The 22,443-nt window shown below is 42.0% G+C and overlaps 1 protein-coding gene across 1 annotated transcript in view; it reads left to right on the plus strand.

Moving 5' to 3' along the window:
- The first annotated feature begins 21,175 nt into the window (after window positions 1-21,175).
- The window catches only part of COL2A1 (collagen type II alpha 1 chain), a 95,088-nt gene continuing 93,820 nt past the window's right edge, over window positions 21,176-22,443 (plus strand). Inside the window, exon 1 of the mRNA XM_042452023.1 lies at window positions 21,176-21,572. Coding sequence (XP_042307957.1) covers window positions 21,479-21,572 — 94 coding nt within the window. The 5' untranslated portion in view covers window positions 21,176-21,478. The remainder of the gene's footprint in view (window positions 21,573-22,443) is intronic.

Below are 22,443 nucleotides of genomic sequence, written 5' to 3' on the forward strand. Positions count from 1 at the left end.
AGCACTAAATACCTCTTGCTGAATACAGATGTTATGGAGGACAAGGAGAAAAAGGAGTGGTTAAAAAGACTTTGTAAAAAGAAGCTTCCTGGCTTTTAGTTATCCTTTTAAAGAAATTACAGATATTTCTTTAACAAAGAAGTTTCTTTTTACAAAGTCTTTTTAACCACTCCTTTTTCTCCTTGTCCTCCACAACATCTGTATTCAGCAAGAGGCTGCTGTTACGTAACTTGGTAGGGGGAGCCAGCAAAGTGACCGATGCACAATGGAACTAATGCACAATGAGACACTAGCAGTGCACATTGGTAGAGCCCAGTGTGTGTTGTGACACTCTCACCAGGGCTCAGCTGTGCATCTTCATAATTCATTAACAGGGTTTCTTAGCAGCTCTGCAATGAAGTACGCATAAAGTTACACAATATAGAGAGAATTGTGGCCCTTATTCTAAAGCAGCCTGCTTACAAAAATAGCAAACAATCCCCATCCACTCTGAGATCTCTGGCTTGGAGATGGAGGTCTGCATCACCCCCATGTGCCACCTCTGTTCCCACCTCCTGAGAATGGTAAAGAGTCTCATTTTTACCAGATTCCCGTGAGTGACATGCAGTGCTTGTTAATATTTATAGGATTTCCCCCTCCTATAATGGAGTTCATGTGCCTGTTCTACACTCTCTTCCAAAGCAACTTTTTTATCTTTTATAACATCGGCCTACAGAAGCTGCGGGCGCCTGCCAGAACACTTGAGGCAGTCAGGCAGCCAGACAGCCTGCTTCCTGCCCCTCTGTATAAGAAGCTGAAGTCAAAACAAGACTTTATTATCACTCCAACCTGGATGAGGCAAGGGGAGGTGAGAGATGGAGCAGAGGGAAAAGGAAAGGGAATAGCTTCCACTACCCCAGATGGAGCTCTGACAGAAATCGATTTCAGGTCTGATTCCCCAGCTCTGACTCATGGCTGGGGCATGCAAGTACAGCTGCCACATGCAGATTACTTTAAACTGAGGCCGCTGTCTCTCCATATGGCTCGCAAGCCATGTAAAGGGATGGAATTTTCTTCGTGTCATCAAAACTAAAACCCAAATAGTTTTGCAGTGGCGTGAAAAAGAAATCCAGCCAGTCCACAGAGCAACCTATCACATATAAAGCAGTTTGTTGTATAAAGGCAGCTCTGTCACAGGGAGCCATTTCAAGAAGCTTCTGTTTCATGACGGTGAGTCAGGAATGGGGAACCTTTGGCATTCCAGATAATTATGGACCTCAATTCCCACAATCCTTTACTGTTGTCCTCTCTGACTTGAGCATCTGTGTACTGAAATCCACAACATCTGGAAGCCCAAGTGTTTTCCATTCCTGCTGAAGGTGATGACAGTGAATGCCTCTTGGACACAAAGCTTGCCTTCTCAGTTGTTGGTCCCCCTCCATTGCTGGATCCTTGTGGTTACTTAAAAGAAAGGCACTTTCCCGATTTATAGATTGTAACTGAATTATAACTGGATATCAGGCTTTCTCCAGCCATAGTATCATTGCTAAATGGCCTAGTATTACCACCTGGCTGGCAGAAGTTGGTGCTCCTGGCAGGGGGCAGTGGTGTGATATTGGAGGGTAGAGCCATGTGTGTTAGGTGCCCCTCCTGTTTTCCCTAAGTTACCTTGTTGCAATGCAGGATGTTGTGGGTTGCCAGTGTTGAAGACAGATCCAATGACCAATGTATGACAGATGGGGTATGGTATCTTAGCCTTTGCCTATGGAGGTATAATCATTTGTGCCAGTTGTCCTGATGTCTTTCATAGGGACAACACCCTCATTGATGAGGCATGCACAAGATCTTTGGACCAGCCATTTCTGGCAGGGGTAGGTTTTATTTCCAGATTCAAAGAAGCTGTCCATGGTATTGAAGCCTGTTCTTAAAACAGGTTCAGCACCTGGGATGGTTCCTTTAAAACTCAAAGCTGAAGAAGATTCAATGCCCCACTGTTATGGAAACCACCAGCTGCCAATGGTGTGTACATCAGTTTTGTGGGGTTGAAAAAAGGAACAGAACAACCAGGGACTACAATCATTCTTTTTAGTTCATCTGAAAGTTTTAAAACACATTAATACATTAATATTTCACCTTTCTTTTGCCATGCTCAGAAAGACAATTATATGACAATTTAAAATAATGTTGTACACTGTAATACATATTGTGAAAAAGGGAATAAGATTTTATGCTGGTTCTATATAGATACCAATATAGATACAGTACCAATAATCCTAAATACACTGAAGGTACCAGATCCCATTTGAAACTAAAAGCTAGGTAAGATCATGCCTGGTTAGTGCTTAGATGGAAGACTGCCAAGGAGTACCAGGTACTGTAAACTGTATTTCAGAGGAAAGAACTGGCAAACTTTCTCTGTGTGTTTCTTGCCTAAGAAAACCTAGAAAGGCAGTTATAACCTACACATTCAATATTTTTTCATATTCATGATCCCTACGTATTCCTTAGTTTAGGGGATATGTAGGCATCATGACAGTCTCCCAATCCCCACTTACTGGGCAGCAGCCAATGCAATCAATGGGGAGCTGTTTCCCTGTCAATGGGAAGTAGCTGACTGAGGAGTTTATCAAACAAGGGAAATTGGAAGTATAAACCAATGGTAATCCGAACACAATCATGGGGTTTCACATTATTGCGTGATAGACTACCACACGGAATTTCGGGTAATGGGAAGTCAGTCCGAGTGCAATCATGGAGTTTCACATTATTGTATGATAGACTACCACACGCAATTTCGGGCAATGGGAAGTCAGTTTGAACGCAATCATGGGGTTTCACATTATTGCGTGATAGACTAATACATGCAATTTCGGGCAATGGCAAGCTATTTTTGGGCAAAGGGAAGTCAGTTTGAATGCAATTCGAATTCACATAAATTCTCTGAATTCGCGAATTCATTTTCTTTTCATTCGAAATGAATGAATGAATGAATGAATGAAAATTTATTTATATACCGCTATTCCTACATAGATCATAGCGGTTTACAACATACAATGATACAATTATAACAACATATATCCCCAACAGTGTAAAGAAATTAAGAGAAATTCCTCCCGTGTAATAAACTCCTGACATTCATATTCCCCCTTCAAGTCCAGTGTCTGGCAGAAGGGGCAATTACAACAGGGACCCTGCCTTTGGCTATTGCAGCGGAGATCACTCATGGAAAGGAGTGGAAACATCAGTCAGCTGCTTTCTGACTGACAGGGATCAGATCCTAGTTGTTCACAGAAACTGCCATTGGCTTAGTGGGGATGAGGGTGGGTTCAAGCTGGGAGACACTATGTAGTTTCAGATGTAAGTGCCTTCGTGAATTCTGGTCTATGTTTTTATTGGTTCAGAAAGGGGATGCAAATTGCCACAAATATGGTGTGTTAGGGAATTGGCAAAATTCCCTCCTGCATAACAAGAAGAGGCCTATACTCCAGAGATGGGACACATACAGACCGCCAAGCATTGTTGGACTACAGCTTCCATCATCCCTCACCACTGGTTTTGCAGGATAGGGCTTGATAGGAACAGCCATTCCATAAAGGCTATGTCCCCCACCCCTGAACCTTTCGGCTTCCCTTTTGTTGACCAAAAGAGTGCTTCTGTTTAGCCTTTCGGCCAACATAATATCATAATATAATATAATCTGTTATGCGGAAGAATTCCTTTTGAAAATGGTATCACTGTCTTCAGGATGGGAGGGTATGGGGGTGGACTATAGCCTTCTTTTTCCATCTCTCTCTGTTATGTCTCCAGTGTTACTTCATGGTCAGGGGGCTGAGGAAGGTCCAAGCAGGATTCAGGAAAAGAAGAGACACTAGGGACTACACTGCAAACATATGATGGCTGATGGAGTGCACCAAGGAATTCCAAAAGAAAATCAGAATGTGTTTTGACACCGTAACACTAGCAGAAAACCACAAAGACCTGGAATAACTGTTAAGAAAGATCAAGGAAGAAAGTGCAAAAGCAAGCTTATTGTTGAACATAAAGAAAACAGAAATAATGACCATGAACAATCTACACAAATTCACCCTAGACAATGAGTAAATAGCAATAGTAAAAGAGTTCTCATAGCTTGGATCAAATATTGATAGCAACAGGGATTGCAGCCAGGAAATTAGAAGAAGATTAAGAATAGGGAGGGCAGCTATGAAAGAATTAGAAAAGATCCTAAAATTCAAAGATATACAATTGTGCACAAAAGTTAGAATCATACAAGCCATTGTATTCTGTATTACCATGTATAGATGTGAGAGCTGAACAGTTGAGAAAGAAGATAGAAAGAAAATCAATTCATTTGAAATGTGGTGGTGGAGAAGAGTGCTAAGGATTCTGTAGGCAGCTGAAAAGACAAACAAATGGGTCCTTGAACAGATCAAGCTAGAAATCAGTGTGGAAGGCAAGATGACCAAACTGAGGCTGTCGTACTTTGGACACATCATGAGAGAGCACAACTCGTTGGAAAAAAAACAATAATGCTAGGAAAGTTGGAAGTAGAAAGAGAGGAAGGCTGCATGCTATATGGATGGACTCTATTAAGGAGGTCATGGAGTTTGCAAGAACTAAGCAGAACAGTGGAGAACAGGAGTTCTTGGAGATGTGTCATCCACAGGGTCACCATGGGTCGAGATGGTGGGCAGTTAACAACAGCAACAACAAAATTCAGTGTCTTGAGAGCCTGTGTGGTGTAGTGGTTTGAGCATTGGATTATGACCCTGGAGACCAGGACTTTATTCCCGCTTTAGCCACAGAAATCCATCTTGGGTGAGTCACACATTCTCAGCCCCAGATAGGGTCACTCTAGGGTCACCATAAGAAAAACTTGAAGGCACAAAACAACAATCAATGTTCCACCGTGAAGTAATCAAGAAGCATCTGCATTCTACAACAGAGAGAAGCCCTGTCTGATGTCATTTCTTCCATTGCCATTGTGTCAAATTTCAGCCTTGGACCGTCATGCTCTCGCTCCTTTTCTTTAAAGAAACAGCTGTATGTATGTATATCCCACCCTTCCCTATTTGATTAGCTTTCCAGATACTTGCCTGCCTCTGAGGAGGAGGAGGGAGTGGGTGGGAGAGACAAGAGCGACTTCTGTACACTTTCTGTATAGAAAGGCCCTTTCCCTCTTTCCTCTTCCAAGCTGCATTCCTAACAGGTCATTGTCATCACAGATGCAGGCACAACCTCTTTCATCAAAATAAATGACTGCCACAATTCTTCTCCTCTCTCAAGTATCCCCTTTTTTACACCCTCGGAAGAGGGGGAAAGGGGGAATATTTGCTGTAGAAAGAGTAATTTTTTTAACAAAACACAAGAAATAAGCAGTTTGTACACCAGGATTTGAGGCTTGAAAATGGAATGAACCAGCAAACCTACATAATGAAGGGGAGGAAGCTGTGGGATTTGGACATGAGTTGTGGTACTTCATGCCAGGCTGCTAGGTATGTTTGAAAAGGCCACATTTTAGCTGGTGAGACATTGCTGAATGACTGGAAGCTATATGCTGATATTTGTTAATGCATTTATATGCCATCTTTCTCCCCAAAGGGACCCAAGGCAGCTCACAGATTAAAAAAAACACATTACAATAAAATTTAAAACAGTTAAAATAATCTAAAAATAAAATAAAATTAGATTTAAAATATAACAGAAATTTTAAGGCCATACATATGCTCAATATGATGTTGCCTGTTTGACTAATTGATTGTTTTTAAAACAAAACAGGTAGATGGCAATGAAGAGTAGAAATACACATTTGTTGTTATGGAGCTTCAAGGTGAATCTAGATTATGGCAACCTTATCATAGGTTTTTCTTGTACAGAGTAGTTTTGTCATTGCAAGAGAGTGTAACTTGCCCAAGGCCACGTTTCTATGGCTGAGTGAGGATTCAGACCCTGGTCTAGAGTCCTTAGATCAACACTCAAACTACTACATCATGCTGGTTCTCATAGTCCTGTTCTCCATTTAAATAGTGTTGTTGTACACCTTCAAGTCATTTCTGATTTATGGTGACCCTAAGGCAAACCTATCATGGGGTTTTCTAGGCAAGATTTGTTCAGAGGATGTTTGCCATTGCTTTCTTCTGAAGCTGAGAGCATGTGACTTGGCTAAGATCACCCTGTGGATTTTATGGCCAAGCTGGGAATCAAACACTGGTCTCCAGAGTCCATCACTCAAACCACTATGCCATACTGGCTCCATTTAAATATACTTATGTATCATCAAGTTAACATCAACTTATGGTGATTTTGAGGTAATCCTATCATAGGGTCTAGTCTGCACTGCAGAAATAATGTAGCTTGACATCGCTTTAATTACCATGGCTCAGTGCTGTGGAATTCTGGGATTTGTAGTGTTGCGAGATATCTAGCCTTCTCTGTCAAAGAACCCTGGAGCCACAACAGACTACAAATCACAGAATTCGCTAGCACTGAGCCATGGCACTTAAAGTCAAACTGCATTATTTCTGCAGTGTAGATTAGACCATAGGAAGATTTTTTGGCAAGATTTCAACAGAGGAGATTTACTATTGCCTTTCTCTGAGGCTGAGAAAATATCTTATAGCCTATTTAAATATATTTGCTGTTGTTGTGTGCCTTTAAATTGACTCTTAACTATAGTGATCATATGGTGAGCACATCATAGGGGTTTTCTTGGCAAGGGTTATCCAGAGGAGGTTTGCCATTGCCTTCCTCTGAGGCTGAGAGAGTGTGACCTTCCCTAGTTCATCCACTGGGTTCCCATGGCTGGGTGGAGATACAAATCCGGGTCTCCCAGAGTCCTAGTCCAACGCTCAAACCACTTACATCACACTGGCTCTTCTGGTAACAGCAGGTTCACAACAGTCTGTTGCCACGTTCAGTCTTGAGTGACTAGAAAATCTAGGACAAAAATGTGTAGATACAGAGTAGAATGGGAATAAGTAAACAGAAGCAAGACCAGAAGGAATACAGTTACCTATAATTAGTTACTTTCTTGGGTAACAAGTGGGCTAAGCAATTTACATTACAAAAATAATTTCGTTTAGTAGTGTGACATTGAAGTTACATGATTGTTATTAGTTTTTAGTTTTAGTAAAAGTTATTAGTTTTTAAAAGGCATTTTGATAACAGTTTCTCGTGTTTCGTGTCATCACTTGATAAATCCAAAGTTTATTTCTCTCTGTCTCTCTTTCAAAAGGGAAAAGGGGATGGGGGAGACAAATAGAACATAGCAGAAAAGTAATGAGAACATAATAGAAAAGTAATGCTCAGCAGAAGAAGCAACATAATAAGGTATCTTCTCAACATGTAAGGAACAGCACTGAGTTATTTTTCAAACACCTTAAGAAATGAAAGAGATAAATTACTTCTTCTTTTTTAAATAAATAAAAGGGATAAATTACTTCTTAAACGCAAGTTTCTGAGCAAGACTGATTGGCAACATAACCAGGTTCAGGTTTAGACTTTACCATAAAGTGATCTCAAATTCACATTTTTAATTTCTCCTTCAAAAATGAATGGTTGTCATTCACTTCAATGGGAAAAAAAATAAGGCTGTTGTATTTGGAAACACTGTTGCTCTGTCTTAAATATTGGAAGGCTTGGCGAGTCTCATTGACTGGAAACCCCCAGGATAACGTTCCTGTTTGCAGAGTACACAGAAATCCATTCAGCTTCCCAGAGAGGCTTACAATGTGTAAGGTTTCTCTTCAAACACCTCTGCCCCCATCCCCATGATATCGTCATTTTCCTTGTAGGGCTAATCAAAATACCAACATTTTTATGAGTGCTTTCCTCTCCCTTTTGTTCTCTCTGTACACAGGCGCATAGGCACACACTCATTAAAAATGCATTTGTATAATCACAATACATAAATAGGATGATGTGATATGTACAAGCAACAGTTACCAAAGGCCGAACGTCCCACTTCCTAATACATAAGCATATTTGTGCTCAGTATGATAGTAATGATCTCATATCAAGCACATATTTATTTTATTTTACTATATTTTATTTAAAGTATTTGTCTGTTACCTCTCAATTTACAAGTGTCTCCAAAGTGATGTACAAAATTTGTGGGACTTCTAGGATTAGTCTACACATAACTGTACTCTGAGAACTGGTGCACATTTTCACATATTTGCATGGATGACTAATTTGTTCACTTCCCTGTGCAAATTAGCATCTCTTCACTCTCCCTCTGCCAAAAATGTGCAGCCACCCAAATGCATGCAAAGCCACGTGTGCAATAATGTGCATTTACTGTATGCAGATTTCAGCCTTTTTCTGTAGAGTTTGAGGAGTCTCCCTCCTCCTCAAAACAGTGTACAGTATATTCTATTTGACTGGAATGAGGAGTCCTTTAAACATGTAGGCTAGTCTCTAGTCACAGGTACTTCCTTAGGGACAACTGGATGGCATTCTAAGTAATTACGTATATGAAAAATAAAATCATGTAAAACAGATGAATTTGACTATTTGTTTATTTGTTGTTGTTGTTGTGTGCCTTCCAGTTGGGGTTTACAGTGGTTTGATTGTCGGCCTAGGATGAGACCAGGGTTTGAATCCTCACTCAGCCACGTAAAACCCACTGAGTGTCCTTGGGTAGGTTAGACTGTCTCAGCCTCAGAAGAAGGCAAAGGCAACTCACCTCTGAACAAATTCTGCCAAGAAAGCTCCTTGATAGGTTTGCCATAGGGTTGCCATGTCAGAAATGACTTGAAGACACACAACAAATAAATAATGAGCAGTAGTAATTAATCCTGTAGTGAATTGAGCATTGCACTCTGAAGAACAGGGTTCAATTCCCTATTCGTGCACAAAAATCCACTGGCTGACCATGGGCAAATCATACTCTCAGCCTCAGAGGGTTGCAATCCCCTCTGAAGAAACTTGCCAAGGAAACCCTAGGGTGGGTTCATCTTAGGACCACCATAAGTTAAAAATGAGTTGGAGCCACACACGAACAACAATCCCTGCAATGCTAAGAGTTTTCTGTTCTTATGACAATAGCACACCATTTGGTATATCCATGCTAAATGGAAACAAATCTTCCTCTTAAGCTAGTGCTACCCAAATTGGTCGTCTTTGGACCAGTCTGTGAGCAACTGACTGCTGGAGCACAGTGGCGTTCCAAGAAAGAAAGAAATAGTGGTAGTCAATGGGCACAGATATGGTGCTGGTTCCTAGCATATTGAGTGAAAACCAACCCTGCTGAATCCAAACATCAAATAATTTAAGAAACACTGCTTTAGCCCACCCCATCAGCAATGTGTTACTCCTACAAATATTTTAATTAACAAAAGTTTCAACCACTAGAGGTCTCTGCTAGATGTATGTAGGGTGGGGGAGATTGATTATATCTTTTTAACTAGACATACAATCACATCTCCAATTAGGATCCACAACACTAGCACTAGAAGCATTCATGAGTACACAAGTAAGACTTTCCACAAACACAAATCGGAACTGAGCCTGCTGTTCCCACTGGCTTGTCCACATTGTGGTTTAGGGAGCCATAATTTTTGGCTTATCATTACATGCAAATGTCCCACCCAGACGACCTTTTCCCAGCAGTATCCACATCCAGGAAGGCCATTTTGAGACACCAGTTTGAAATAGAGGAGGGTGCATGCTGCAAGTGAAGAGAAAACTATTTTCTGAAGCTATTTTGGCTCCGGTGTGGAATATAAAAAAGAGAGAAAGAAAGAAAGAAAGAAAGAAGTCTTATCAACCTCACAATAAACTGTAGTTTTTATTCATAAAACTACAGATAACACAGTACTGCTTTCTGTATCTCAACACAACGACTCTTTGGGATTTTGATAGCATATTTGAATTTTATATTAGTCAGTCAGTTAAACTGTATCAGTCAGTTGGTTAATCAGTACGAATAATGTAAAATTTCTTTACTCATTTGACACCAGTATTGAAAACCAAGCAGGTTTAAGCCTGTACTTTCTTGCCTGCTTTGGGTACTTGTCAAGAAGAATGGCTTGGGGAGAAAAAGCTAACAAATCTGCACCTGGACCTTTGTGTCAGATATGATGTTCTTCCACATCTTTGCTTATATGTGCTTTTAATTATTAGTGCTGAGCAGATTTTTCTTCTAAGGCTGCTGTCTGGAGTAGCTACTAAGCCCCCCACACCTGGGCCACAAATTCCTGAATTGGAATTACAGCTTTAAGGGAGCAGACAGAGGGTACTAAATGATACAGAGAGGGAGGAAATGTTCTGAGGCTGCTTTTGCATACCCCCAATATTTCATAGATGAAAATCAGGACATGTGTGACCAAACAGCATCCATGTATGATCAAAGCATAATCAATGTAAGATGGCAAAAGTTATTAAGGAGGCAGAACAGACAATCTAGGAGAAGCTGTAGCAGTTTGCTTTTGCCTCAGCCTACTGGGAAGGGCAAGATTCTGAATATTCCTCTCCCCCTGCGAGTTAATTGAGTGCAAACTACTTTTATGCTTTGAACTCAGTTTGCAGCAACTGAAGGAAGCAGAGGACTGAGCTCCACTATGTGATGCTCTTCTTCTCTCAGAAATCTACATTGACCTCCATGCTCTAATAAGTCTGTGTGTGTGTGTGTGTGAGAGAGAGAGAGAGAGAGAGAGAGATTCTAAATTTAATCAAAAATGCCATATTCCCTCAGTCTTGACCCAGATGTTAACAAAAAGTAAGAATTAAACATTTTTGTTTGGTCTCCAAATTAAGATGGAAAATAGGCATTAAAATATATTGTGTGAGTACCAGAGAAGAAAATAAGTAGATTATAGGATTAGTTTTATGTTGACTCCTTACCTTAACTTTATATAATGTGAGTGTGTCTACTAGAAATAATGCTGTCTGGCACCACTTTTAATGCTGTAGCTCCATCCTATGGAATTGTGAGATTTGTAGTTTTACAAGATCTTTAGCTTTCTGTTATGCCAAAGAGTGCTGGTGACTCACAAAACTACAAATCCCAGGAATCTGCAGAATGGAGCCATGGAGCTAAAGTGGTGACAAATTGCATTATTTCTACAGTATAGATGCACTCTCTAATGTTTGTCCTCACTGGCCCAATGTAATAGATGGCCTGTTGGGAGAAAAATGTACTTCTGTCTTTTTGAACTTCATCCCTGAAATTTGAAAAAAATAAACAGGTGTCTTTTAATGATGTTGATGATGATTAAAGGACTTCTGTTTATTTTTCAGATTTCATAATGAATATTAAAAAGACAAGAGTACACTTTCCCCCAATAGGATCTGTGTTATGTTGTGCCAGCGAGGGCAAACATTACAGAGGGTTCATCTACAATCTGCATTGTAGAAATAATGCATTTTGACATCACTTTGGCTATCATGGCTCTATCCTACAGGATCCTGGATTTGTTGTTAGCAGTAGCACTCCTTGGCACACAAGGCTAAAGACCTTGCAAAACAACAAATCTCAGGATTCCATAGGATGGATGGAGCTACAGTATTTAAATTATAGCATTTAAATTATTCCCTTATTATTTATAAATATATTACATTATATTTGGCGGCGGTGGAGAGGGGGGAGAAGCAAACAAACAAACAAATCCCAGGGCTGATTCCTGATGAACACTGGCTCAAATTAAGGTTGGTTTAGTAGCAACATTGTTCTGGAAGCCAGAAGCAGAAGCATTGTTCGGGAAGCAGAAGTCTGGATAAATCTGAAATAGCACTGCACTGACAATCTTGCTAGTTCTGCTCCGGAGACCAACTGGCTCAGTTATTCCGTGGGGTCCTGACCTGGCTGAACACCACAGTTCTCACAAATGATTAGCAAATTATTGCCCAATTGAAGTTTGGCTACTTTTTTAAGGCATAAGGGAGAAAGGAAACATGGCTTGGATTTAAGCACCTTCAGTGTTTCATTGCTTTCATCATTAAGAGGAATTCAAAATACAATTTTGGATTGTTTCTAAATTGTATTGTTTTACATTTGCTCGCCACATTTTGGGAGAAAGCCGGGATATAATAATAATAATAATAATAATAATAATAATAATAATAATAATAATAATAATAATATATCCTGTATGTCCAGATGGGCCTCCATTCCTCAAGGTGTGTGAGAGCTCAGAGCAGACTCAAGAGACGAGAAAGGGCTGGGAAACAACATTCCTTGCTGTCTGCTTTCATCTTTCTTAAGAAGGGGCAAAGGTCTGAGGCTCATGCACTTTCCCACAGCAGCTTGGAGCTATGGGATCTTACAGCATGACTCCCCCCTCCCCCCAAAAAATCTAGGCAGGTAAAAGACTTATCAAAGCAAAAAAAAAAGAGTTTTTATTCATTGTCCTTTATGAGGTTGCCATCCCCACTCACAAACACATACGTCATTCAAAAACCACCTTCCACACAACCCCCAGTTTGTTTCAAGATGGGCTTCAAGGGCATTAAATTTATTACTCAGTAGCCTCATGATTTATGGGTCCTTTGCTTTTCCCTCAATAACGGATGGTTTCAAGCTTTCTTCCCTGATACTAAAGTTCAGTCTCTGTTCAGCCATGCCCTGAGGCTTCATTGCCATGAAAAATACCACTGCTTCTGTTTTTAACATGTTTTATATTAATATTTTCTGAACCATCATTATCATTTACAAAAAAACACTAAGCACACCATTTACGAAGGAGAAAAAAACCCCTACAAAAACACAACTCCCTCAGAATAATATTTCATTCATATTACCCTTGGGGACAGAAAATGTCTGTGTTTTCTAAATTGCTTTACGATGTATGCACAAGTCCTGTAATAGGTTGCCTGAGGGATTTTTGTTTTCTGTGCCAGTATCAAGACACATGTCACAAAGCCAGAGAAGGAATCTGTAAATCTTTACAACCGTGGTATCAAAAGTAGCAATGGACAATTCTGTCAGTTTCACTTCTTTGGTTTTTTTTTAAAGTCTCAAGTTCTTTCTATAAAAAGGAAGAATGAAAGGGGACAGAGGGAACAAAAAGGAAATGTGGCAGCACCTTTCTAGCACGTTTATGAAGAAATGTGCAAACCTTGGTGTTCTTATTAGAAAGCAAACCAAAAAATATTCTTACACATTTGACTGCACTGGCTAGAGTGTTTCAACCAAGTACTAGGAGCATGGTGTACTTCCATATAGCGGCCAAGCAGTTGTTAAAAATGAGGAGCTTATTAGAAAAAAAAAATGGCAACCCTACCTCAGCAGTACAAACCTGTTCAAATAAACAAGTTTAAAACTAAGGTTTAAAGCTAAACAGTTTAAAAATGAATGGATTATGTTAGTTTTGCTTCCTTCCACATTCATTAAAATAATTCATTTCAAACACCACACATTTATAACACTATGGTTCCACTTGTAATGCCATGGTAACATCGTACAAAATCCTGAGATTGGCATTTGAAAGAAGGGCCTTGAAAATCCTCAGCCAGGGAGCATCTATGGTACCTCTAAACAAACTACAACACCCCCGAAGGATTGCATGGGATGCAACCATGGCAGTTAAAGTGGAATCATAGTGCTATGCTTGGGTAGTGCGAACAAGCCCTAGGTTGCACCTAATTAATTGTGGACCACTACCACCAACAAGAAGGAAGAACAGGGATGGAAATCATGGGGTTTTCTAGGTATTGTTGGATCACAGCTGCCATCAGGCCCTACTTTTAGCTGTGATGGTTAGGGCTGATGGGACATGCAGTCCTACAACATTTGGGGGGTGGTCTCATGTTCCCCAGCCAAACCTAAAACCTACACGTACTATGGCCTTTCAAATGAGCACTTCCATAATTAATTATTTGGGGGCCTTGAGCAACCCCATGTCACCATGTTTTTTTTAAAAAAGTGCATATGAACAGTGTACATAATAGGTAAAGAAAGTTAAAATAGTAGAAACAGCAGTTACCCTGGGCTGACCCCTGCAGGAAATGACTGGTAACATTTGAGGAGAATTAAGAATGATTGTCAAATTTTAAGGATATTGCTGTGCAAATTCCAAGTCCTCGCTGGTATCCACTCAGCACCAACTGGCCAGTCGCATGTCTCATGTCCCCCTCTTAATCTCACAGTAACATCGAACAGTTGCATGCACTCTACTCTGTTAGGCAGGTGCCAACAAGACTCACCAGCTAGCAGCATGTAATGTTTGCATAGATCGTACTGTGTTGGGCTGACTTAGGAGTCCTCTGGAGAAGATGAAACTCTGGAGGTGCAGCCACCTGGGCTTGGGAGTTAGCTTACCTCTGTCTAAAAGGCATGGAAACAAATCATGCTGGAACATATGTAGGATAATGTGTGTGTGTGTGGATATGGGGAGGATCCACACCCCTGTGTATCCCATCTAGTTTGGAAAGAAAAATCAACCCTAAAATCAGAAGAAATCCTGCACCCCCAAATTTCAAAAGCAAGAAATTGAAAGTGTTTCCTAACAAGTGTCATTGTCCTGCTTCAAGGCAGGGAATCATTTGGCCTTCCAGAGGCTGCCAGACTCAGATTCCCAGCATTCTTCTTCACCATTTATGCCAGCTAAGGTTGATGGTACTTGCAGTCTAATTACACCTGGAAGGCCTCATGATTATCACTCCAGCTTATCACTTTGTCAGTCCTTAGCTTTGGTATTGCAAAGAGCTACCATCCATAAATGCCCAGAGTAGTAGTATTCAGTGCTCCGCAAAGATCGTCAGCATGGCATTGAATGGCAGAAGACAATGTATTCTGATTCTAAACCTGGAATTATATAGAATATAGTTCTCTATGTGGCTATGGCAATTATGTCTCATTTGATTCTGGACAGGGGGGACTACTCTATGGAGTAAAGAAAAACGACTTATCTGATTTGTTTCCTTCATTTTGGACTAACTGCCAGAAAACAAGGGGCAAGCCTATCCTTTTTCATACACACACACACACACACACACACACACACACACACTGGTTCAACCTCTCCATGCCTTTAGCTGTACACTTTAGAGAATTAAGAGGGGGAAAAACATTGGTCATCCTGCATCCAATCTAGGATTGGCCCCCAGACCCTACCCAAGAATCAGATTTCATGAATCAGCAGCCGTTACAGTTCAGTATCAGCCAGTCTAGTGAGGCAGCATGGTGTGGTGGTTTGCGTGTTGGATTACAACTCTGGAGTGCAAGGTTTGTTTGCTGGCTCAGCCATGAAACTCATTGGGTGTCCTTGAGCAAGTCACACTCTCTCAGGACTTTATCACATGGGATGGGCGTCTTTATCCCATCCAGAAAGCGTGAGTGAAAGGGATGGCGCAAAATACTTTCTCACTACATCATGCTGATCCTGTCATGTCCCATCAGTGAAGTGGAATTGCATTAACGGGATGTTCCGATAATACCAAATGATAGGAAAAGAGGAGGCAATTCCACTTCATTCACAGGATCAGCATGATGTAGTGAGAAAGCCTTTCGCGCAATCACTTTCATTTACACCTTCTGGATGGGATAATGTCCGGATAGGAATGATTTAGTGTGAAAGTACTTCCCATTATCACATGTGAAGCATGAGATAGGGACGGGACAATGACATCCTGTCCACTGTGTAATAAGATTCTCAGTCTCAGGAGATGGCAATAGCAATCCTCCTCTGAACAAATCTTGCCAAGAAAACTCCATGATAGGTTTGCTTTAGGTTTGCCATAAGCCAGAAACAACCTGAAGCAACAATAAATCAGAAATAATAACAAAAACAATGAGCCAATCTACACCAGAATCAGAATTCTGCTTTAATTCTCAGTTTGTCTGGGAGATATGTGATCATCAGTAAGAATACTTCTGGGCATGTCTAGAGTATGCTGTCTTGTAGCCAACAAGCAGGTTCACAGCCAACAATTACTCCTCAAAGTAAACAGAGCAGAATTTCTAAGTTAAACAACATGGATTTTGAAAATAAGTGGACTGTTTGTTATTGCATGAGGATTCACTTCGCTGACACACTGCTGTGAGGTTTTCATGTGGCACTTCTAGGCCAGAAAGCTGATCATTTTTCTAGGCAGATGTTGTGTTAGTCTATATGAATAACTGAACTGCTTGTGTGTTGCTAACTCAAAAATAAATGTAATATTTAAAAATGTTACATAGAGCAAAGAGGTGCCATTGAAATGAGCAACCCATCCCATAGCAAGTCATCCATTCCCTGGACATAATGTGTCCAACACGATGCTATGCATATTTACTCAGAGGTAAAAACCCACTGAATTCAGTGCAGGGCCTACTCTCAAATAAGGGAAGATATGGCTGCAGCTTTAGAAGTGCACAAAAATGTTGCTTTACAGAGCACTCCTATTCTAGGTTCCAAACAATCATGTTTTTGTCTGAGCAGATTAAAATTCAAGCATCTTGCAGCTTGGGACATTTACCATGTGTGTGTGTGTGGGGGGGGGGGGAATAGATAGGACCATTTTGTGTAACTTAAGATGTCTTTTTTTATAATTATTCCCCTTGCTCACAGCTACTTTTTTTTCCTTGAAACATCTGCAATGTGGGATACAGCTGTAGCTATTTTTGCTTTGAACATCTCTAAGTATATGTTTTGAAGGAACAAGTGAAAATAGCTGCCTGGGTGCACTCTGCTTAGTTTAGACATGGATCAGATGTTAAGGAGGGAGTTTCAAAGTTATGGGATGGGATTCTGGACCTAGCTATCTTATGCAGGATTTTCAAACAGACTGATATTATGGAATTAAACATTTGGTGTATCACAGTCCACTTGTTTTCAAGCAAACGTCTTCTATATCTTCTCCAACTGTTTCAGTTTCCCAGGGACAGTCCCTAGTAACCCTTTGTCATCGCAATTTTCAGATGCTTTTAAAATGCCCCAGCTTTTCTTTCATTCTCCCATTTTCTCCCTCTGTCCTCAGCTTACAAACTGAGTTCAAAATGCAAAGTAGTTTGCTCTCCATTAACTCAGCAACGGGGAGGTAAGAAGTTGGCAGAATCTTACCCTTCCCAACAGTCTCTGGCAACAACAAACTGCTGCAGCCTCTCCTAGCTTGTCTGCCTCATTAATAACTGTTGTTGTCTGACCACATTCTGATGTTGATGTAGTTTGACTTTCCTTTGTCAAATGTTGGATGGTATTGTTCCACCATACAACACATGAAGTAGGTCAGCAATAGCACTTAGAATTGGAATATAAGGAAGGTGCTTATTTGGCAGTGGGTTTCCAGGCCCCCTTCAGCAAGAAAGGTCTTTCCCATCAGCAGCAGTTCAGACTATTTCTCCCTCTCTAACCCAGTATTGTCTAGTGTTTTGTGGGGCCATAGTTCTTCAGAAAAAAGTGCTGATCTCTGGCTCAGTTTCTAAGACAGAGATTCCAAGAACTGGGCTTGGTGTGTGCAGTAGAGATGCTTTTACCTGTAAGTTACCTCCCCTCCCTTCTCCAAGCATGTTCTTCTTAAGCAGAACATGTTCTGTTCCTGGAAGAAAATTTCTTTCCATGCTTATGACAGAGGTTACTAGAACAAGTTTTATATACAAACAGCTGTATGTATATAAAAAAATCTATGGATTCAAGCATCCACAGTTTGTAAATATTACAAAAATATATAAATTCCAAAAAGCAAACTTTGATTTTGCCATTTTGTGTAAGGGACTTCATTTTACCATGCCATTGTATATAATGGGACTTGAGCATCCATGGATTTTGGTATCCATGGGGGGGGGGGGTCCTGGAATCAAACCCCAGTGGATAACAAGCACCCACTGTACCAGTAAGATTGTTGTTATTTACTATCAAGTTGACTGTGACATATGGCGATCCTATGAATGAGGGACCTCAGGTCACCCTATCCTTCAGATCTTGCAGACTCAGGGCCCATGGCTTCCTTCATTGTGTCTATCCATCTGCAACGTGGTATCCCTCTTTTCCTGCTACCAAGCCTCACTGTGTTTTCTAATGAGTCAGATCTTCTCATGAGGTGTCCAAAGTACAATAGTAGTTTGGTCAAACTTTGCTTCTACAGAAAGTTCATGCCTGATTTATTTTAATATCCATTTATTTGTCGTTTTGGCAGTCCAGGGTATCCTCAGAACTCTGAGACAATCCAAAATGAAAACCCTCTGATGAACCATTAGATTGTCGTTGTTGTGTGCCTTGAAGTTGTTTCCAAACTCCGGTGACCCTAAGGTGACCCTATAATGGAGTTTTAGTGGCAAGATTTGGTCAGAGGGGGTTTGCCTTTGTCTTCCTGTGCCTGAGAGAGTGTGACTTGCCCTAGGGTGACCAGATGTCTTGAATCCCATTGTGGGAGAAAGGCGAGTTATAATTCTGAAATGTCCTCCATTTTGAGCATCACTAACTAGCTAGTCCCATTGCAAAACTGGATCTGCCAGTTCATCTCCATGTACGAAGACCAGTTTCCTATGTCTCTGTGCACTAATGACCATTGTTAAAACTGGAGCTGTAACTTCACTTCCATACACAAAGGATTTGTAATTTGAATTGACAGCCTCACATACCAAGGGCATATGCATGTCTATACTTGGCTTCCACTCCACCAAATGCATCTGAGGAAATAGACAAGTCTACAAAAGCTCATCTGCCAATTTCTTTCTTTCAATTACAGTCTCAGAGGTGCTACAAGTTCTCTCTACGTATAGATGACTACACTCTTATAATGCTGCTATACCACTATAACTGGTCTGGCTGCCTCCTGTTACATTTTGGGATTTGCAGTTTAGGGAAAGGCATTTAGAATTCTCAGCCAGAGAGCTCTTAGGCCTCACTGAACTACAAACCCCAGAATGCAACATGGGATTTTCTTGGCATGTTTCTTCAGAGGGGGGTTGCCTTTGCCATCCTCTGAGGTTAAGAGAGTGTGACCCAGGTCACCCAGTGGGTTTCTATGGCCCAGCCAAGATTTGAACCCTGGTTTCCAGAGTCAAATGCTCAAACCACAACACCACACTTTTAGGGCTGTGAGCCCCCAAAACACCTGGTTGAGAAGAAGCTCTGTTCAACACTTACTCCTGAGGAAATGCATGTTGGTTTCTCCCCCCAGAGGTCCTCCTTTTCCAGGACATATCCTTCATTTCAACCTTCTGTCCAGGAGGAATTTGAAAATGTCCTCCATTTTGAGCAGGACTAAGAAGCTTGCATTTACATTTATCTGAGTGTTTTTCGCCTCGAGTTGGTTATGTTCTACATTTTTCTTGAATGAGGCACCTACAAAACATAGGCATTTCAATAAAAGTGTAGGGTGTTACCAAATAAAAGCTAAAAACACTCATGGAAATGTAAATTCATGGTTCTTAGGAGTTTATCACACATGAAATTTGAACTACAGTCCAAAGCAAATCTGAAGGGAAGGGGAAGCAGAATCAGTTCAAATCCAAGGCAATTCATGTGATTATCTCATGTGAAGCACGGAATTGTGGTCATTCCTGAGGCAAAGCGAAGCGAGTGCAAAATAAATTATCACACCACTACATACCGCTACATACCATGTCCACAGCAATTTGAATTGGCACCCTCGCGCAGACTCAGTGGGGCTCTGAACGCATCATGAACCTTTGCACTTAGTCATGCTCAGAAAGGAGGTCATTTTGGAATTCCTCCTGGACAGAAGGCTAAAGTGTAGGCTGAAATGTAGGACAGGTCCTGGGAAAGCTGTATGTCCTGTCGCCTTGGACTGGGAGGCCCATTTGAGCAAGTCACACTCTCTTGGGGTCTTAGGGTCACACTATTCCCCGCTTGGCCATGAAACCCCACTGGCTGACCTTGGGCAAGTCACACTCTCTCAGCCTTAGGGAAAGACCATGGCAAACAAATGTTTTAATATTATTATTATTATTATTTATTTTATTATTATTTTTAGTGGTTTGAGCACTGGTCAACAATTCTGGAGTCCAGGGTTGGAATCCTATCTGAGCCATGGAAACCCACTGGGTGACCTTGGGTGAGTCACACTCTCTCAGCCTCAGGGGACTCCCTTCTGAACAAAGGGCCATAGCCTGAAGGAGACCGTTTCTTGATTATGGCAATGTGAGATATTACTATTTGGAAGAGAAGGTTTTTTTTTTTTTGACGTTCAGAGGCACGTGATTCCCCAACTTTGGTCCTCCAGGTTTTTGGACTTCATCTCCCAGAAGCCCCAGCCAGCTTGTCCAACACACAGGACTCCTGGAAACTGAAGTCCAAAACGTTTGGGAACCACTAGAAATCGTGCAGTCTGACCCTACTTTCAGCGCTGCAGCGACATCCGATCCCGGGATCTGTAGTTTTACAAGGCCTTTTAGCCTTCGCAGCCAAAGAGATCTGCTGCCTCTTCTTCTTCTTCTTCTTCTTCTTGAGTGCCTTGAAGTTATTTATGGCTTGTGGCGACCCAGTGATGGGTTTTTCTTGGCCAGCTTTGTTCAGAGGAAGGTTGCCTTTGCCACCCCCTGAGGAGGCTGAGGGGTCACGGGGAGGTCCAGGTCTCCAGGGTCCTGGTTCAACATCCCACTGTCCCTCTAAAGAGGAGCTACCAGGGGGTCATCTAGGCAAGTTTCTGCAGAGGGGGCTTGCGCTGGCCACCCCCCGAGGAGGCTGAGAGAGCGTGACTCGCCCAAGGTTCGAACCCAAGTCTCCAGAGTCCCAATGGTCCAACGCTCCACCCACTGCGCCATGCAGCCCCAGCCCCTCTGCAGGGAGCCCTCGCTCGGAGCCTAGTCTGCAGGTGGGAGAGGGAGGGAGGAGGATCTGGGGGGAGAGGAGGAGGAGGAGGAAGAAGAGAAGAGGAGGAAAGGAAAGAGAGGAGGAAGAAGAAAAGAGGAGGAGGAAGAAGAAGAAAAGAAGAGGAAGGGGAGGAGAGGAAGAAGAAGAAAAGAGGAGGAGGAGGAGAGGAAGAAGAAGAGAGGAAGAAGAGGATGGGAGGAAGAGGAAGAGAGGAAGATGAATTGGAGGAAGAGTAAGATAGGATGAGGTGGAGATGAAAATGAAGAAGAAGAGGAGGAGGGGAGGAGGAGGAGGCAGGGGGGTGAAGGGGGCGAGGGGCCCTCCTCCTCCTCCTCCTGCTCCTGCTGCTGCCCTGGTGTTGGTTGCCACCCGTTTTGGCTGGAGGCTTGAGAGGGAGGCTGCAGGGCCAGGAGGGAGGGGTCTGTAACTTGAGGGGGGGGAGAAGGCGGTGGGCTCAGGTTACAGCTCAGCTGGGGGCAGGGGAGGACTGAGACCTGGGCATATAGACATATATATATACATACACACACACACATCCACACACACCCCCAGAGAGAGGCTGCTGGAAGGGAGCATAAAACTGCAGTGCTTGAACCCCAGGCACAGGGCAGGCAGGCAGCAGCAGCAGCAACAGGAGTCTCTGCTGGGCCTCTGGTACTTGGGCTTCTCCTGCTGCTTCCAAAGAGGACCGGCTGCATGAAGGCTCGGTAGCCACTGGGGGAACTACCACCACCACCACCACCATCTCCACCACCTCTTTCCTCCTCATCCCCACAAAGGTCCTGCATGTCTGACCTTTAGACATGTTCCGCTTTGTGCATTCAAGGACTCTAGTGCTCCTGGCAGCCACACAAGTCATTCTATTAGCAGTTGTCAAGTGTCAGGAGGAGGACATACGTAAGTTGGACCTCTCTTCTTCATCTCTTCCTCCTCTGGAAAAGAACATGGATGGGGGTGGGAGAGAGGGAGGGAGAAAAGAAAGGAGAGAGAGGGGGACAGAAAACCAAAGATCAGGAATAAAGACCAATATGGCTTTGTACCCGTGCTTTTCTCGTGGAGCCAAACTTTCCGCACGGAGTTGGCCTTTTGGCTCCTTGTTGCACTTGATTTCTCTTCCTACAGCTCCTAAGATTCTTCTTTTCCTAGAAAAGCTGCAGATCATCATCTCCATTAGTGCACAATGCAAGGATGTGTGTGTTGTGTGTAATGCTCCTTTTTATTCCTTGTAATGCTTAGTCGCTTGAGAAGAGAGAGTGGGAGATGCGCCTCATACAGTATCTGCTAAGAGATGCGCTTAATACTGTACAGCTTTGGCCTTTTAGAAATGGGACCAACAAGGTGGTTATAAACCTTATCCAATAAGGTTTCTTAAAAATCTGACTAAACCACTGTGCACTTCTCTCGCCACAATTGTCCACAAAGTGTTTCTTTTTTTGCTCCTGGGAAGGAAAAAAAACATACCTAAGGCAAACGAAAGGATGAAAGAACACTTGTGGCAGCAGCGAAAGAGTTAGCAGAGAGTGGTTCAAATCCAGACAAAAGAGAAAATTCCAGAGCAGACAAGCAAGACTCTTGTGACTTAAATTATCATTATAATTATTATTTTGACAAAGGAAGACCTTTGTGCACAAAATCTGGGACTCCCTTTCCCAGTGGAACTGGAGATGTGGAGTAAGGTGCAAGAGGGAGATCTCTTGGGAATTTGATAGCTAGGCTGAATCTTTTGGTTGTTGTTGTTTCTTGCTGTCGAAGGAGCAGAAGGGAAAAA

This window comes from Sceloporus undulatus, chromosome 2 (assembly GCF_019175285.1).
Source record: "Sceloporus undulatus isolate JIND9_A2432 ecotype Alabama chromosome 2, SceUnd_v1.1, whole genome shotgun sequence".
In the NCBI taxonomy this organism is placed as follows: Eukaryota; Metazoa; Chordata; class Lepidosauria; order Squamata; family Phrynosomatidae; genus Sceloporus; species Sceloporus undulatus.